The 17,278-nt window shown below is 44.0% G+C and overlaps 1 protein-coding gene across 1 annotated transcript; it reads left to right on the top strand.

Moving 5' to 3' along the window:
• The first annotated feature begins 2,026 nt into the window (after nt 1–2,026).
• On the top strand, nt 2,027–15,977 carry LOC114548501 (microfibril-associated glycoprotein 4-like). The gene is made up of 6 exons (XM_028568479.1): nt 2,027–2,133; nt 12,348–12,453; nt 14,515–14,553; nt 14,703–14,799; nt 14,871–15,086; nt 15,922–15,977. Exons 1-6 carry the CDS (start codon nt 2,027–2,029, stop codon nt 15,975–15,977), a joined length of 621 nt encoding a protein of 206 aa, XP_028424280.1.
• The last annotated feature ends 1,301 nt before the right edge of the window (nt 15,978–17,278 follow it).

Raw genomic sequence — 17,278 nt, 5'->3', positions numbered from 1 at the left:
TGGCATGATTTTATAAATAATCTTTTAATACATACAAACATACATCTGGCACAGTGAATCCTCAGGATGAACTGCATCTGAACTGTATCTGTGGATATTTGCTAATTATATGTTTGATTACTTTGGAGGCCCCCCTAGGGGTCCCATACTCCCTGTTAAAGGGGCGGCTGTGGCTCAGTGGTAGAGCGGTTGCCTGCCAGGTTAGTGGTTCAATCCTTGGCCCTGCATGTCAAAGTGTCCCTGCACATCGGAGTGTAAATGTGTGTGAATGATTATCTGATGAGCAGCTAGCCTTGTACGGCAGCCTTGGCCACAGTGTAGGAATGTGTGTTAATGGTTCCTGTACCATGTAAAAGCACTTTGAGTAGTCGCTATAAAGATCTCTGGAGTAAAGACTTGGTTTTATGCAGTAGTATGCAGTCCCCCTGTTAGCAAAACAACACAAATGCATGACCCCTCTTAACCTGCCATCCGTCCCCTCTATTCCTTATATCCTTATTCTACTTTATCAACGTGTATATGAAGTTTTTTTAAGCTTGGGAAAACCCACAAGAAATAGTCAACAGCCTCCTTTTCCATTACCAGTACCAGTAACGGTTGTGGCAGAAAACAGGTTTAGTAAACAGAAAGCAGCTTAGAGGCCAGTAACAATGTTACAGTCGTTACTTCTTTTATATATCTATTAGTTAATCAGTCTCTCTTTCAAACTCGGGCTGTTTGAGCGGAGGCAGAGGGAATTAGAGTTCACAGAAGCTTTAAAGCTTCAGCATCAGCTTCACTTTCCAGACCCGGATGCTAAGTCCATCATTATTACAGTCTATGAGCCTGACTCATTAGTTAGAATCTGTGGCCCCGAACACGGCTCTGAACCATCAGCAGCTACTGTGTTTTGAAATCCATAGCGCTGAAGTAGCCATTTCTCTATCTGTGTGTAAATGTAACAACTGGGTTCATCTCCAAACAAATCACCTGCTGGTTTTAGGTTAAATTAACACTCAGGGTCCACTTTGTGAAGTACACCTGTTCAGTCTAATGCAGTTCAATCTATCGCATTTTAAAACAGTGAAACTTCTTTGATGTCAGCTTGTTAAATGTGAATATTTTCTATAACTAATCCATTCATCTAGAAAATAATTATTCACTGTGTAGATAATCGTAAGTTGTAGCCTTACTAGGCTTTAAAGCAGGGCCGCGAGTTTGAGACCCCTGCCTTAATATGAAAGTTTAATGTTAGTGCGGCCCGCGAGTGTGATGTGTATGGTACTTTACAGTGTTGTGTGCGGAGCTGAACGAACCTACCAATCACGGTGGGGTATATGGCTCTCGGGGGCGGGACATCGGCCGGGCTTGATGCAAGCAGAGAAACATTCCTCAATGAGTGAAAGTTACAGCAGCGTTGCCACGGAGTGTTTTCTTCCGTGCCTGCTGGCTGCCTCGTTTCTATTGGGCACAGGCGGACATTCGTCCCAGTGCGCTGCCTTCACAACACTTCACTTCTTTTAAGTTGCTGCTCAGCGGGACATTATACGTATATGTATATAAATGGATATAACCGGGGGTTAAATTGGGCCGGGGCTCTCCGGGGCTCAGCCCCGGCACATAAGCCTGCTCGTTTGTCCAGATGTGCCTGCTTAGAGTCTAAATATGTCACAAAAAAAATTTATGAAAGTGATGCTTTTGAAAACATGATATTTGAATGATGATGATACATGAATATATTTTTTTTACATGGCATGTCTATTTAGTCTCGGCGGAGCTGAGATGAGAACAATCAGAACACGGCAACAACCCTCCCAGAACTGCAGACATTTCATCACCGCGGGTCAACTACATAACGCCATAGTGTCTCCATCGGTAGGACTAACAGATAAAATGTCTTCTCCTAAAGCTAAAAACCCCGTTAGTGTCCCTTTAGTGTCTCCGTCGGTAGGACTAACAGATAAAATGTCTTCTCCTAAAGCTAAAAACTAAAGTTCGCAGCGGTGGAAGCCCGGTGCTCGGAAGCTCTACCGGCCGCTACGAGTTCATGTCGCTGACCAAGCCGTGGAACCGGTCCTCGCTGTCGCATCTCCGCCAGCGGTACAGCTCCGAGCCGGCCACGGCTCACCTCCGAGCATCGGAGAGCCCCACTCGGTGTGTGTGTGTGTGTAAGTAAAGAGAGAGAATGGGAGAAGAAGTTGGTGTGAGGTGGACCCGGTCACCACAGACCCAAATCTTCTCAGCTGTTGCTGCTGTCATGCTGCATGTCTGTCTCTTCATGTGGCACATTATGTTTGGCCCATTGTATGGGTCACTTCTTATATCATAACAAGGTAATACAATGTGTAATCAAGTGATGACTGATTAACAGTAATGTAAATGCTAAATGACCTAATACCTGATGATACTACAACAATGCAGAGTATAGGCTCTTAAAGGTCCAATATGTAATATTTGTACTGTAATGAATCCAAAAATGACACCAATGCCTCATCAGATATTAAGGAAACATGTTAAACTGAAATACTATCTTTTCTGACAACAATGCTAATTTCAGTATTTTTTCTTTTTGAAATTTACATTCCGTGACGGAATTTATGTTTATGTTTTGATCTGTGTGTTGTTATCAACGGCCCAGTTTGACAGGCAGGCCGGGTTGCCAGATATACCTGTAAACACGTAAACCCAGCACGCTACAGCTGTAACGGTAGTACAGCCATGAAAGCAGCAAACAAACCAACAGGATCAACGGAGATAGATTCTACATGACATAAAAAAAAGAAAACAGCATGTTTCTAACAGTTGCGTGACCAGAGACGTAACACCCCCCTGGTAAATATTGGAGATGTATTTGAAAGATGGAGACAGCTTAGAGCCCAAAAGGACGCAGAGTTGGCTTATTTTCTCCTGAACCGGTAAGCATTAGCTCCACGCTAATTTATCACAGCTACTAGGGATGGACATTTTTTGTCATTTCAACATTTGTGTACTCACATTGAATTATATAGCTAGAGTAACCGAGTTGGTTACTCGCAAAAACAATTGAGACATAGCCAGTAAAGTGATCCCGACTGGTCCTGGCTAACGCCGCCATGCTAACCCTGCTAACTGTTAACGTTACCGGGCAGCCCATGGCTGTTTACAGCGTGTAGCCTCTTCAGCGGCTGGAGCCGACAACGGTGAGTTATTTTAAGCCACGAGAGGGGGGCTGTAAATCGGAAAGAAGGGACTATGAGTTTGCAGTGTGTTTAGCGATTGTTGCCGTAATTCTAAGCCAATGAAGTGTGTTCCGTCGGCAAGGTAGTGGTATTTTTAGCGTTTCGTATTGTAATTCTAAGCTGAGGAAGTGTGCCTGACTGGTGTGTGGAGAGGACAGTGAGGTTGTTGTGTTTTTAGCGGTTCATACTGTAATTTTAAGCCAAAAAAGTGTGTCTGTTAGTTGGTTACAGAGCTCCACGTGAGCACGGGCTTTTATGACTGTCAATATAGCCAGCATCTACCGTTAGCTACTCCGCTGTGCTGTGGAGTAATGTCTGGCTATGTGAGACTAGCATCTACCGTTAGCTACTCCGCTGTGCTGTGGAGTAATGTCTGGCTATGTGAGACTAGCATCTAACGTTAGCTACTCCGCTGTGCTGTGGAGTAATGTCTGGCTATGTGAGACTAGCATCTACCGTTAGCTACTCTGCTGTGCTGTGGAGTAATGTCTGGCTATGTGAGACTAGCATCTACCGTTAGCTACTGTGCTGTGCTGTGGAGTAATGTCTGGCTATGTGAGACTAGCATCTACCGTTAGCTACTCTGCTGTGCTGTGGAGTAATGTCTGGCTATGTGAGACTAGCATCTACCGTTAGCTACTGCGCTGTGCTGTGGAGTAATGTCTGGCTATGTGAGACTAGCATCTACCGTTAGCTACTCTGCTGTGCTGTGGAGTAATGTCTGGCTATGTGAGACTAGCATCTACCGTTAGCTACTGCACTGTGCTGTGGAGTAATGTCTGGCTATGTGAGACTAGACTAGCATCTGCTGTGCTGTGGAGTAATGTCTGGCTATGTGAGACTAGCATCTGTGCTACTGCACTGTGCTGTGGTAATGTCTGGCTATGTGAGACTAGCATCTACCGTTAGCTACTGCACTGTGCTGTGGAGTAATGTCTGGCTATGTGAGACTAGCATCTAACGTTAGCTACTCCGCTGTGCTGTGGAGTAATGTCTGGCTATGTGAGAAAAGCGTCTAGCAACATTGTTGTGAATGCTGCGTCTCAGCCTGGCAACCCCCGTGAACTTCGAGTCTGAGCAGGAGGGGGCGGGGGAGACGACTCTCCAGTATTTTGAATTGGTAGTGCAGTAACTATTTTAACCGCTAGCTGCCAGTATTACACACAATATTACATATTGCACCTTTAACCTTGCAGTTTTGCACATATCATGTAAGACTCAATTTCTCCATTTCTTTGCACAAAACTCTCCAGAAAGTGCCATTTAACGGTTTATTTTTCAATTTTTTTTCCCGGGGGGGTATACCCCCGGACCCCCCTAGAATAGGCTATATGTATATATAGTTATACATACACGTCAATGGCACTTAGAGAGTTAATATGAGGTCTCTCTCTGACAAAGTAAATCAAAGTGATGCATATACGCGGCGTGATAAAAGAATATAAATAATAAAAATAAAGAGATTTGAGAAGATTGGAATTTTTTTAACAAAGCTTTTCTTGTGGAAAACCTGATGCGGCCCAGCCTCACCCAGACTCTGCCTCCAGCGGCCCCCAGGTAAATTGAGTTTGAGACCCCTGGTTTAAAGGATGTACAAACAGCATTTAAAGTGTGATCACAAACATAAATGATGGTTAAGGTTAGCATTAGATTAATATTAATCATGGCGCTGCTATAGTTCAGGTCAGGGGGGGGACTGAAAATAACACGTCTGTGTGTGTGTAGTCTGATGAACACAGCACTGAGCAGCTGCTGCTTCACACGGGTAAGAACAGTGTGTGTGTGTGTGTGTGTGTGTGTGTGTGTTATCAGTCAGTCACTCCCCCTGACTTGAACTATAGCAGCTACATGATTAATACAAATCTAATGCTAACCTGCAAGGCAAATTCCTTTGTTTTTGTTGTTCATTGAAGACATTTGGGTTTAAGATCAAAGGATAAGTATGAGACAATAGTTCAGAATGTCAGCTTTTATTTCCTGGTATTTACATCTAGATGTGTTAAACAACTCAGGACATATCACTGTTTGTATTAGACCACTGCATTTTTAAGTGAGCAAAAGTAATCTTAAAGTAAATAACTTTTATTATTTGGTGGCATAACCCTTGCTTGCAATAACTGCCTCAACATCCCCAAACTGTTGCATTCTTCATCTGTGATGCTATTCCAGGCTTTTACCACAGCTTCTTTCAGTTCTGGTTTGTTTCGGGGGGTTTCTCCCTTCAGTCTCCTCTTCAGGAGGTGAAATGCGTGCTCTGTTGGGTTAAGGTCAGCTGATTGACTTGGCCAGTCTAAAACCTTCCACTTTTTTCCCCTGATGATGTCCTTTGTTTTGTTGGCAGTGTGCTTTGGGTCATTGTCTATGGCGTTATATATGTGTCACATTCCTGAGTGATTAATTGTATGTTTTGAACAGAAATTAACCCTCGCAAAAAATAATTTAGTTTGAGTAAACAAAAACCTATTTTGTGCACAATAAATGTAATAAATCTTTCTCTGCTCGCAGGTAGACATTGCTGCGCTCCGGTCACGTCTCCCTCTCTCTCAACTGCACGCTCAACTCTAGACACGCTCGCTCAGATTTTCACAGCGTTACAAGTGTGCCACAAAACCAACCAATCGCATAATCAAAAGGTCAATTCTGATTGGCTGTTCATCTCCAATTAGATCGCAAGTAGCAGGAAACACATTTACGGGGAAACACTAGGCTCATTCGAGATGAGCCAGATCTGCGCAGAATCAATGCATGCTGGGTAGATTTGTGTCCGACTTGATCCCGACTTGCTCTGACATCACACGTGGTCAACGATAATCTTACAAGATCACGGCGGCTGCAGTTTTTAGAGCCAGGCGCCGCAGTTGCTCTTCACCGACTGCAAGACCCAGGCGGACCCAGGGGAATGCTGGGAAATGCGGGCCTCTCCGCTGATCTAACAGCTGATTGGTTCAGAATCGACTCAACATGATTAATCAATCAACTTTTTATTGATTTTGAATCGGAGGGATTTTAACGGTGATTTGTCTGATTTAAAGCCTGATTCTGAACAGAACACCTGTAGTGAGGCTGGTAGTGATGTTTAGAAGTCAGAGAGACTAAATCTGTTCAGATTACAGATCATCTCCAGTCTGTTATTAAAATCAGCAACAGATTGCATGTAGAGAATTTTGACAGCTACTATAAAATCAACTGGAGACTGTGTACAAGCTGATATATGGGTCTGATAAGATTTTATTAAATCGGAATTGGACCACAGTGTTTCTGTCACTGGAAACGGCTGAAAACTGTCTGACTTGAAAGCGGACTTTTGTCACCGCCCCCCCGCTGCTGCCGCCTGCTCTCGTCTACTTTACAGGCGAGGAGCAGTTCATCTCCAACCAGCCTAGTCTTTGACACAATGATGCAGTTGTAAAGTGCAGACCTATCTTTTTGATGTTGCCTTTCTTTAAATAACCTATTTTATCTGCATTTACATGTTTATCAATTTTATTCTTGTCTTTTAAAGTTTTTCATTTGTTTATTACAAGGTTTGCCGTAAAAAATAAATAACTTAGCCGTGTGGTGACGATCACATTGAAAAATAAATAGTAATTTCTTATACTGCACTGTAACTTTTATTCACGTATTTTATCTCTCAGTTCTTTAATTTCTTATACTGCACTGTAAATTTTATTCTTGTTTTTAAATAGTTTTTAATTGTTTTCTAACTGCTCTTTAATATTTTATGTAAAGCACTTTGAATTGCCCTGTTGCTGAAATGTGGTATACAGATAAAGCTGCCTTGCCTTGCCTTTAAATGCTGTTTTTACATCCTTTAAACATTCACACACTAGTAAGGCTGCAATTTACGATTATCTTCACGGTGAATAATGTGTGGATTATTTTCTAGATGAATGGATTACTTGTAGAAAATATATAACAAGCTGACATCAAAGAAAAATCACTGTTTTTAAATGAATCTAACAGATTAATTGTTTAATCATTGCAGCTCTACACACTATAAGTTTGTTTCTCCTCATTCTGTATTCACATTTCAGTTGGTCTCATTCACCCACCGTTCTCAAGAACACATTTCTTCTTAAAACCCACAACAAGGTTTTCACAAAGACCAAAAAAGTGCTGGGGCGTCAGATTTGGATGCCAACATCATGTAAGCCAATGGCAGACACCCACACACTCAAGGACATGTTTCCACCCATTTATGGTTTTATCGGTGGGAAACAGCAGCTGCTCAGTAACTCTAAGTCTAACTTATAAATATAAAGTAGTTGTAGAAATTTTGCTTCTTACATCTTGCTGTTTACACACACACATACACACACAAACACACACACACACATCATCATCATCATCATCATAATCAAAATGATTAATTGATTAATCCTTGCAGCTCTACACACTATAAGTGTGTTTCTCCTCATGCTGTATTCACATTTCAGTTGGTTCTTTAATAGATTTAGCTTCTGTGATCTCAAATTCCATCTGCCTCTGCCCAAACAGCACTCGGACATCGGTCCAAAGGAGTCATCCCCGAGTTTGAAAGAGAGACTGATTAACTGATAGATATATAAAAGAAGTAACGACTGTAACATTGTTACTGGCCTCTAAGCTGATTTCTGTTTGATAAACCTGTTTTCTGCCACAACCGTTACTGGTACTGGTAATGGAAAAGGAGGCTGTTGACAATTTCTTGTGGGTTTTCCCAGGCTTAAAAAAACTTCATATACACGTTGATAAAGTAGAAAGGAATATAAGGAATAGAGGGGAGGAATGGCGGGTTAAGAAGAGTCATGCATTTGTGTTTTTTTGCTAACAAGGGGGACAGTACATAAAACCAAGTCTTTACTCCAGAGATCTTTAACAGGGGTCTGGGACCCCTAGGGAGGCCTCAGAGTTATTGCAAGGAGGCCTCCAAATTATTCAAACATATAATTATAAAATATAAATCCCCACTGATGATCGGCTTACTGGCCTATAGGTAAGGTAGTCACTAAGGTAGCCATCCACAGATACAGTTCATCCTGAGGATTCACTGTGACACATGTATGTTTTAACATTAAAAGATTATTTATAAAATCACGCCAACAATTATTATCTTCTCCGTGAACCATCACCTTATCGTGGTGGAGAGGTTTGTGTGTCTCTGTGAACCTGAGGGCTGTGTTGTCTGGAGCTTTGTGCTCCTGGTAGGGTCTCCCAAGGCAAAGTGGTCTCAGGTGAGGGGCCAGACAAAGAATGATTCAAAAACCCCAATGAAGAAGCAAGGTAGAGATGGAGTGACCCTGCCCGGAGGAAGCCCGGGGCCCCCGTCTGGAGCCAGGCCCAGACGGCGGGCTCGTCGGCGAGCGCCTGGTGGCCGGGTTTGCCACGGAGCCCGGCCGGGCACAGCCCGAACAAGCTATGTGGCTCCCATCTCTCCAGCCCATGGGCCCACCACCTGTGGGAGGAACCGTTGGGGTCGGGTGCGATGCCACATGGGTGGCAGTGAAGGTCAGGGGCCTCGACGGACCAGACCCGGGCGGCAGACGCTGGCTCTGGGGACGTGAACGTCACCTCTCTGTGGGGAAGGAGCCGGAACTGGTGCGGGAGGTGGGCGCTACCGGTTAGATCTGGTGGGGCTTACCTCACGCACAGTCTCGGTTCTGGAACCATACTCCTGGATAGGGGTTGGACTCTTTTCTTCTCCGGAGTTGCCCAGGGGTGAGGCGCCGGGCGGGGTGGGGATACTCACAAGCCCCGGGCTGCGCTGCTGTGTTGGGTTTACCCGGTGGACGAGAGGGTCGCCTCCCCACGCCTGCGGGTTGTGGGGGAAAACTCTGACTGTTGTTTGTGCATATGCACCAAACAGGAGTTCGGAGTATTCGGCCTTCTTGGAGACCTTGACTGGAGTCCTGCATGGGGCTCCAGTGGGGACTCCATTGTTCTGCTGGGGACTTCAACGCACACGTGGGCAATGATGGAGACACCTGAGAGGCGTGATTGGGAGGAACGGCCTCCCTGATCTAAACCAGAGTGGTTGTTTGTTGTTGGACTTCTGTGCTAGTCATGGATTGTCTATAACGAACACCATGTTCGAACATAGGGATGCTCATAAGTGTACCTGGTACCAGAGCACCCTAGGCCGAAGGTCAATGATCGATTTCATAATCGTTTCATCTGATCTGAGGCCGTATGTTTTGGACAATCGGGTGAAGAGAGGGGCAGAGCTGTCAACCGATCACCATCTGGTGGTGAGTTGGGTCAGGGGTGGGGAAGACTCTGGACAGACCTGGTAAGCCCAAACGTGTAGTGCGGGTAAATTGGGAACGTCTGGAGGAGGCCCCTGTCCGACAGACTTTCAACTCACACCTCAGGCGGAGCTTTTCGTGCATCCCTGTGGAGGCTGGGGGCATTGAACCCGAGTGGACAAAGTTCAAAGTTTCCATTGCTGAAGCTGCGGCGAGGAGCTGTGGTCTTAGGGTCTTAGGTGCCTCAAGGGGCGGTAACCCACGAACACCGTGGTGGACACCGGTGGTCAGGGAAGCCGTCCGACTGAAGAAGGAGTCTTTCCGGGATATGTTATCCCGGAGGACTCCGGAGGCAGTTGCAGGGTACCGAAGGGCCCGAAGGGCTGCAGCCTCTGCCGTGAAAGAGGCAAAGCAGCGGGTGTGGGAGAAGTTTGGAGAAGACATGGAGAAGGACTTTCGGTCGGCACCAAAGTGCTTCTGGAAAACTGTTCGCCACCTCAGGAGGGGGAGCGGGGAACCATCCAAGCTGTGTACAGTAAGGATGGGACACTGTTGACCTCAACTGAGGAGGTAATAGGGCGGTGGAAGGAGCACTTTGAGGAACTCTTGAATCCGACTAATACGCCCTCTATGTTAGAGGCAGAGCTGGAGGATAATGGGGATTGTCGTCGATTTCCCAGGCGGAAGTCACTGATGTAGTCAAACAACTCCACAGTGGCAAAGCCCGGGGATTGATGAAATCCGTCCAGAAATGCTCAAGGCTCTGGGTGTGGGAGGGGCTGTCCTGGTTGACACGCCTCTTCAACATTGCGTGGAAGTCTGGGACGGTGCCAAAGGAGTGGCAGACTGGGGTGGTGGTTCCCCCTTTTAAAAAAGGGGAGCAGAGGGTGTGTGCCAATTATAGGGGGTATCACACTTCTCAGCCTCCCTGGTAAAGTCTACTCCAAGGTGCTGGAAAGGAGGGTTCGGCCGATAGTCGAACCTCGGGTTGAGGAGGAACAATGCGGATTCCGTCCTGGTCGTGGAACAACGGACCAGCTCTTCACTCTCGCAAGGATCCTGGAGGGAGCCTGGGAGTATGCCCAACCGGTCTACATGTGTTTTGTGGATTTGGAGAAGGCGTATGACCGGGTCCCCGGGAGATACTGTGGGAGGTGCTGCGGGAGTATGGGGTGAGGGGGTCTCTACTCAGGGCCATCCAATCTCTGTATGACCAAAGTGAGAGCTGTGTCGGGTTCTCGGTAGTAAGTCGGACTCGTTTCAGGTGAGGGTTGGCCTCCGCCAGGGCTGCGCTTTGTCACCAATTCTGTTTGTAATATTTATGGACAGGATATCAAGGCGTAGTCGGGGTGGGGAGGGGTTGCAGTTTGGTGGGCTGGGGATCTCATCGCTGCTCTTTGCAGATGATGTGGTCCTGATGGCATCATCGGCCTGCGACCTTCAGCACTCACTGGATCGGTTCGCAACCGAGTGTGAAGCGGTTGGGATGAGGATCAGCACCTCTAAATCGGAGGCCATGGTTCTCAGCAGGAAACCGATGGAATGCCTTCTCCAGGTAGGGAATGAGTCCTTACCCCAAGTGAAGGAGTTCAAGTACCTTGGGGTTTTGTTCATGAGTGAGGGACAATGGGCGGGAGATTGGTCGGAGAATCGGGCGCAGCGGGTGCGGTATTGCATTCAATCTATAGCACCGTTGTGACGAAAAGAGAGCTGAGCCGGAAGGCAAAGCTCTCGATCTACCGGTCAGTTTTCGTTCCTACCCTCACCTATGGTCATGAAGGCTGGGTCATGACCGAAAGAACGAGATCCAGGGTACAAGCGGCTGAAATGGGTTTCCTCAGGAGGGTGGCTGGCGTCTCCCTTAGAGATAGGGTGAGAAGCTCAGTCATCCGTGAGGAGCTCGGAGTAGAGCCGCTGCTCCTTTGCGTCGAAAGGAGCCAGTTGAGGTGGTTCGGGCATCTGGTAAGGATACCCCCTGGGCGCCTCCCTAGGGAGGTGTTCCAGGCACATCCAGCTGGGAGGAGGCCTCGGGGAAGACCCAGGACTAGGTGGAGGGATTATATCTCCAACCTGGCCTGGGAACGCCTCGGGATCCCCCAGTCGGAGCTGGTTAATGTTGCTCGGGAAAGGGAAGTTTGGGGTCCCCTGCTGGAGCTGCTCCCCCCGCGACCCGACACCGGATAAGCGGACGAAGATGGATGGATGGATGGATGGATGGAACAATTATTATTTTAATAGCTTATTATTCTATGCAAAAAAGGTATTGATAAAGGCTTTAGGCCGCCCTACACGTTATTGTAGGCCCAGTTTAATATGCATCTTCCTTGTATAAAATATATGTAGTAGGGGTCCCTGCTCTGTCTCTGTTTCAGTTAAGGGGTCCTTGGTTTAAAAAACGTTGAAGACCTCTGCTTTACTCTAAAGTACAAAGTTGTCTCTTTGGTCCTTTAATGGAGGCGAGTCCCCAAAAAGTGCTGGCGTGTCAGATTTGGGTTCCAACATTGTGTAAGCCAATGGCAGACACACACTCAAGGACATGTTTCCACCCATGTATAGTGTTATCAGTGTGAAACAGCAGCTGCTCAGTAACTTATTAATCTTAACAGGATAAATAAGTGCGAGAGAGACACCGGAGACATCAGAGTGTTGAGACAACCTGACATCAGGATCTTCATCAGATCACTTCTGCTGAAATCTGATCATGAAGGCAAGTTTACAACTTTATATATCTGATAGTTTGGCAAAGAAGTTTTATTTATGCATGGCCCCAAATTTTGGACAGAGGAAGCAAAAGTCTACAGCTAGCTTTACAGAGTATTTTAGATGTGCATGAGAGCGATACAATCTGAATAAACTAAATGAAAACATCTCTTCTGTTCCAGCTGGTATCAGTCGTCCTCCTCCTGCTGGCCCCCCTGTTGGTTAGCTGCCAGCCGCTGCCGGGAGACTGCAGTGAGATTCATGATAATGACAACAGTCGACCCAGTGGAGTGTACACCATCTATCCCTCCGGATCCCGTAATCCTGTCCAGGTACACTTCATTCTCTCTGGGACGCAGGTTGATCTTTAGATCAGGTCTTAGTATCGCTTATGATTTCATAACAAAAAAACATAATAGAATTTTGATTCACAAGGTCCTGATTCAGTTACATTTCTGATTTTATATCAGTCAGGTTTGGGAAATTTCTGTCACAATATCAGTTTATCTTTGATATAAAAGATTCTCAGAGAACTTCTGCTGTAAATTTTGAAAGCAAGAAGCAACCCTCGCCTATGTTTTTATAATGCATCACGTTAATGTTTAATTTATGACCCCGAAAAAGTTAGTACTTGAACTGAACTGAACTGAACAGGACTATCAACGGGAGCTAGACTCTCAGCACAGTGGGGACAGAGCTTCATCACAGGGCCCTCCTGCTACCAAGTGATTTGTTAAAAAAATGAAAAAATATAAATCCATGTTGTAATGGGTCACTTGTTGAGCCAAGTTAGCCTATATCCAATAAAACACAAAGAAAAGCCACCTTGTCAGACAATTAGTGTTAAAGAACAAAGAAATCAGTTTTCCAGTCAAGTTAAAGGGGTGGTTCAGAATTTTGGACATAGGACCTCATTTCCAAGTTAGCCAATGTGTTATTTATCAGTGGAGACAGTTTTCAACACTTTTTATCCAGTCCTTCTAGTTGCAGAGTTAACTGGTGCTAGGCTAGCGCAAGTCAGTGGTATCTGCTAGCCTGCCACTAAAAGCAGTCTTACACACTCCACAGTACACCCGAGGCAAATAAATTATAACACCAGACTATTGATATAAATGTCTATTGATAAAATAATGTTAGAAATAAAACTACCGTTGCATCTCAATGATTGCATGACATTTTGAGGGACTAGTTTCTCAGCATCGGTGGAATTTTACTTAGCTCCGGTTAGTAGTACTGCACCAAAAAGTAAACAGAGAAGTGCACTCCAGACGGGACACCTAGTAGCTGCTGGCTTGGACATCAAGACACCAGCGGAGACCCTACTCAAGTGGCAAATGTGTAGTGATCATTTTAGACCAGATGACTTTGAAAAACCCCGCAATCTAAAGGACCACAAGTCACTGACAACGAATGCGGTTCCATCCGTCTTTCTAGATGCACTATCAGCTACTGATGAACAGGTAATAACTTTCAGTAGGCTACTCTAGCTAATAAAGCTAACCCCTTTCATAACATTATAGCCTAGCTGCTACTGATAGATTGAGACTGATAACGTTAGTGGAGATAACGTTACAGTTCAATGCATTGTGGAGAGTGACAACGTTAGCTAACGCTACACTCTTGGTAGATACCTGGCTGGGCTAACCGCTAACTTTAGGTAATTGCTGACAGAAACAGTCATGGAAGCTCGGACAGTTTACATGCAAATTGCTAGCCCGTGTGCTTTTATGTACCGGTAACGTTATGTGAGTTATAGCCTGGCAGAGTGGAATTAGTTGGGGCTCACAGGGGCAGGTAAATAAACTTGCGTGATTGTCATGTAAATTGGATTTCTCAGTAGCCTAGGTAATATCACTCCGCCACTGCTGTAGCCTATGCTACCAACTACAGGGAACAAAGTATAACTATTGCTATGGGATGCAAGGGTAGTTTTATTTCTAACATTATTTTATCAACTGACATTTACATCGATAGTCTGGTGTTATAATTGATTTGCCTCGGGTGTACTGTGGAGTGTGTAAGACGGTTTTAAATGGCAGGCTAGCAGATACGCGCTAGCCTAGCACCAGCAAACTCTGCAACTGGAAGGACTGGATGAAAAGTGTTAAACTGTCTCCACTGATAAATAACAGACTGGCTAACTTGGAAATGAGGTCCTATGTCCAAAATTCTGAACCACCCCTTTAAAATGTTTCAGCACCAAAGAAAAAAAAGACCGACGGTGTTGGAGCTGAACAGGTCAATAGTTACTTCTAAATAAATAAATATAGGATATGTTGTCTCCGATGTGTTAATTCTGGTTGGGCGGGCCAAGTAGTAGAACTGATTTAACTACATTTGGATAAAGTTGTATTCAAATGATCCCATTAACTAATACCTGTGTTTGTGTGTAGGTGTACTGTGACATGGATTCAGATGGAGGACGGTGGACGGTGAGTATTTTAACTAAAGTCAACACTTCCTGTAGTTCCTTCACAATAAATCACATTCTAGTAAAATCCTTATTGTCTGGAAACATGAGCTGTCAGATATCTTGTGTGTTTATCTAGTTAACCCCCCATCCCGTCCCCCCCACCCCCAGGTGTTCCAGAGGAGGATGGACGGCTCAGTGAACTTCTACAGGGGCTGGGATCAATACAAGACCGGCTTTGGTATCGCTGCTGGAGAGTACTGGCTCGGTGAGAAATGAAACCAAACTAACAGTCATGTCTTCATGAAACTGTTTCTACATGTTTATGTTTGTTTTCAGGTCTCTTCAATCTCTTAAACCTGACTAACACAAAAAGGTGTGAACTGCTGGTTGACATGGAGGACTTTGAAGGACACAAAGCGTTCGCCCGTTACTCCTCGTTCATCATCGAGAATCCGTTCGACTACAAACTGCATGTTTCTGGATTCACTGATGGAGGAGCAGGTGAGGTTTCCACATTAAGGACGAGAATTTCAGCCATTAATGTTGTGGAGTGTGACATTGGTTCATGCTACATACTTTTCCCTATACAACTAAATAAAGAGTTAAACGAGTTGCTGAGAAATCAAATCAGTCCTCTGTTTACATTTCATGATTCACATGGTTTCATATTTCTATTAGTGTCAGTTAACTGCATTAACGAAAGTTTACTTTTAAAAGCCAGGCAACAAAATCACAAACAAGCCAATCCACTTCTCCATGTTGATAAGAGCATTAAAATGAGAAAAAATAATGGGACAAAAAGAAATCAAGGGACATTTAGAATAGACAAAAATTAGAGATGCACCGATTACAACTTTCTCGGCTGATTCCGATTTTCTTTGACTTTGGTCAGCCGATACCGATTGTAGCCGATTCCGATTTCATTTTTTCTAACCACTTTACAGCACACACAAAAATTTATTTTCTATCTTTTCTTTAATAGAACATTTTACATAGACATTTTTTTGAATAGATAATCGATCACTATAAAATACAACTATACAAATTACTCCTGGTGTGGGAAATTCACACACATCTAAAGTACAATGTTAGAACCATTTCCTTTACATATCCACCTTAATATAATAAATATAGTCTTGCAGTATAAAGATATTTCTCAAAACACACACACAGGCCTGTTTGAACACCAACAGTAACGTTACCTGAAAACCTAAATGTCACCACTCATTTTACACACAGTTTAGCAACAAACTAAACGCTGGGGGATTTTTAATGTTGGTTTTGAGCGGCATCCCCACTAACCTGGAAAGCGTTTTAAACAGTAACGTTAATACAGCATGTCGGAGGAATACAGTTCTCTTTTTTTTCTTTTTTTTTTATTATACAGCGTCTCTTGCAGCTGGAAATCAGAGGCAGAGGGACAGTCACCGCAGCGTTCACTAACGTTAGCTTCTTGTCTCATCTGGGGTCTGATAAACAGTAAATTCATCAAAGTCAGTGTGCCCAACATTATTTTCCAATAAATTGCAGCTGTCATTTCACGGGACCCGCGGTTTTCATGTTCCACTTATTCAGCCTCAGAGGGGAGAGAGAGAGCGGCTGAGATCACTAGAGCAGGCCGTGTGTAATTACGGCTTTATGACATTTCATAAACAGCCGATCTTGCGCGATGTTAATCATGCGGCGCCCGAGTGCATTTGACTGGCATAAAATCGGCATATGTCAGACTGACCTGCCGGTCGCCGGTCATGGCCAAGCACATGAAAATCGGCCATTTCCGGTCACCGGCCGGTCAATCGGTGCATCTCTAGAAAAAATGTGTGATTAATTGCAAGTTAACTATGACATTAATGCGATTAAATATTTTAATCATTTGACAGCACTAATTTTTATCTAATTCTGTTTTAATGAAGAAATTTAAGAGCAAACAAACATTGTCAATGATTTGAGTGTTTAGCAGTTTTAGGGTTGGGTACCGTATCCTGAACTTTTTATGGTACCGACCATTTTTTTTTTACTCACTAACATTGTTGGGGAAACACAATAAGCATGGAAACTAAACACTTCCTGCATTACTGCATTACTTCAAATACTAAGTTACTCCTCTAGTAAACTAGTATTCACATGAAATAAAACAATAAAACATTGAGACCATTCAACAAGCACACTGGGTAATAATCAATCGGTAATCACGGAATAATTCAACTAAAATGTAACAGTGAACAATCAGTGTTCGACATACAGTCTGTTGAGATGGCGCTCCAAACGCAGCGCAATCACACCATAAAATGTTAAGACACGCAGAGGTGGAAAAAGTACTAAAATATTGTACTCAAGTAAAAGTACCAATACTTTGATTAAATATTACTCACGTACAAGTAAAAATACCTATCTGAAAAATTACTCAAGTAAAAGTAATAAGTAGTTCATTTAAATTTTACTTTAAGTAAAAGTTACTTAGTTACATTTAAAAAAATAGGAAGGACAAGGGGTCATAAATCCCAAACTATTTTGTTTTTAAATAAAGAGAAATATATACAAATGTATAAACATCTATACAAATGTATACACATGTAATAACAACATAAAACATGTCACATGTTATTTAAGACCCTTAGAAAGGTATAATGTGCAATTTTTGTTCAGACCATCCCATAAAATGTTTTCAAACTATCAATTGAATGTGAAAGTACCATATTGTTAGTTCTGAGAGCCATCCTTCTTTTCTTCACAAACATAAACAA

The sequence above is a fragment of the Perca flavescens genome, chromosome 21, assembly GCF_004354835.1.
Source record: "Perca flavescens isolate YP-PL-M2 chromosome 21, PFLA_1.0, whole genome shotgun sequence".
Lineage (NCBI taxonomy): Eukaryota > Metazoa > Chordata > Actinopteri > Perciformes > Percidae > Perca > Perca flavescens.
This window is presented reverse-complemented; position numbering and strand designations above follow the sequence as displayed.

Excerpts from the sequence above, each read along its gene's own strand:
- LOC114548501 (XM_028568479.1), top strand. The coding sequence starts at position 2,027 with ATGTCGCTGACCAAGCCGTGGAACCGGTCCTCGCTGTCGCATCTCCGC. Across the intron at positions 14,800-14,870 it reads TGCTGGAGAGTACTGGCTCG|GTCTCTTCAATCTCTTAAAC; the intron begins GTGAGAAATGAA and ends GTTTGTTTTCAG. Across the intron at positions 15,087-15,921 it reads AGCCATTAATGTTGTGGAGT|CGTCTCTTGCAGCTGGAAAT; the intron begins GTGACATTGGTT and ends TTTATTATACAG.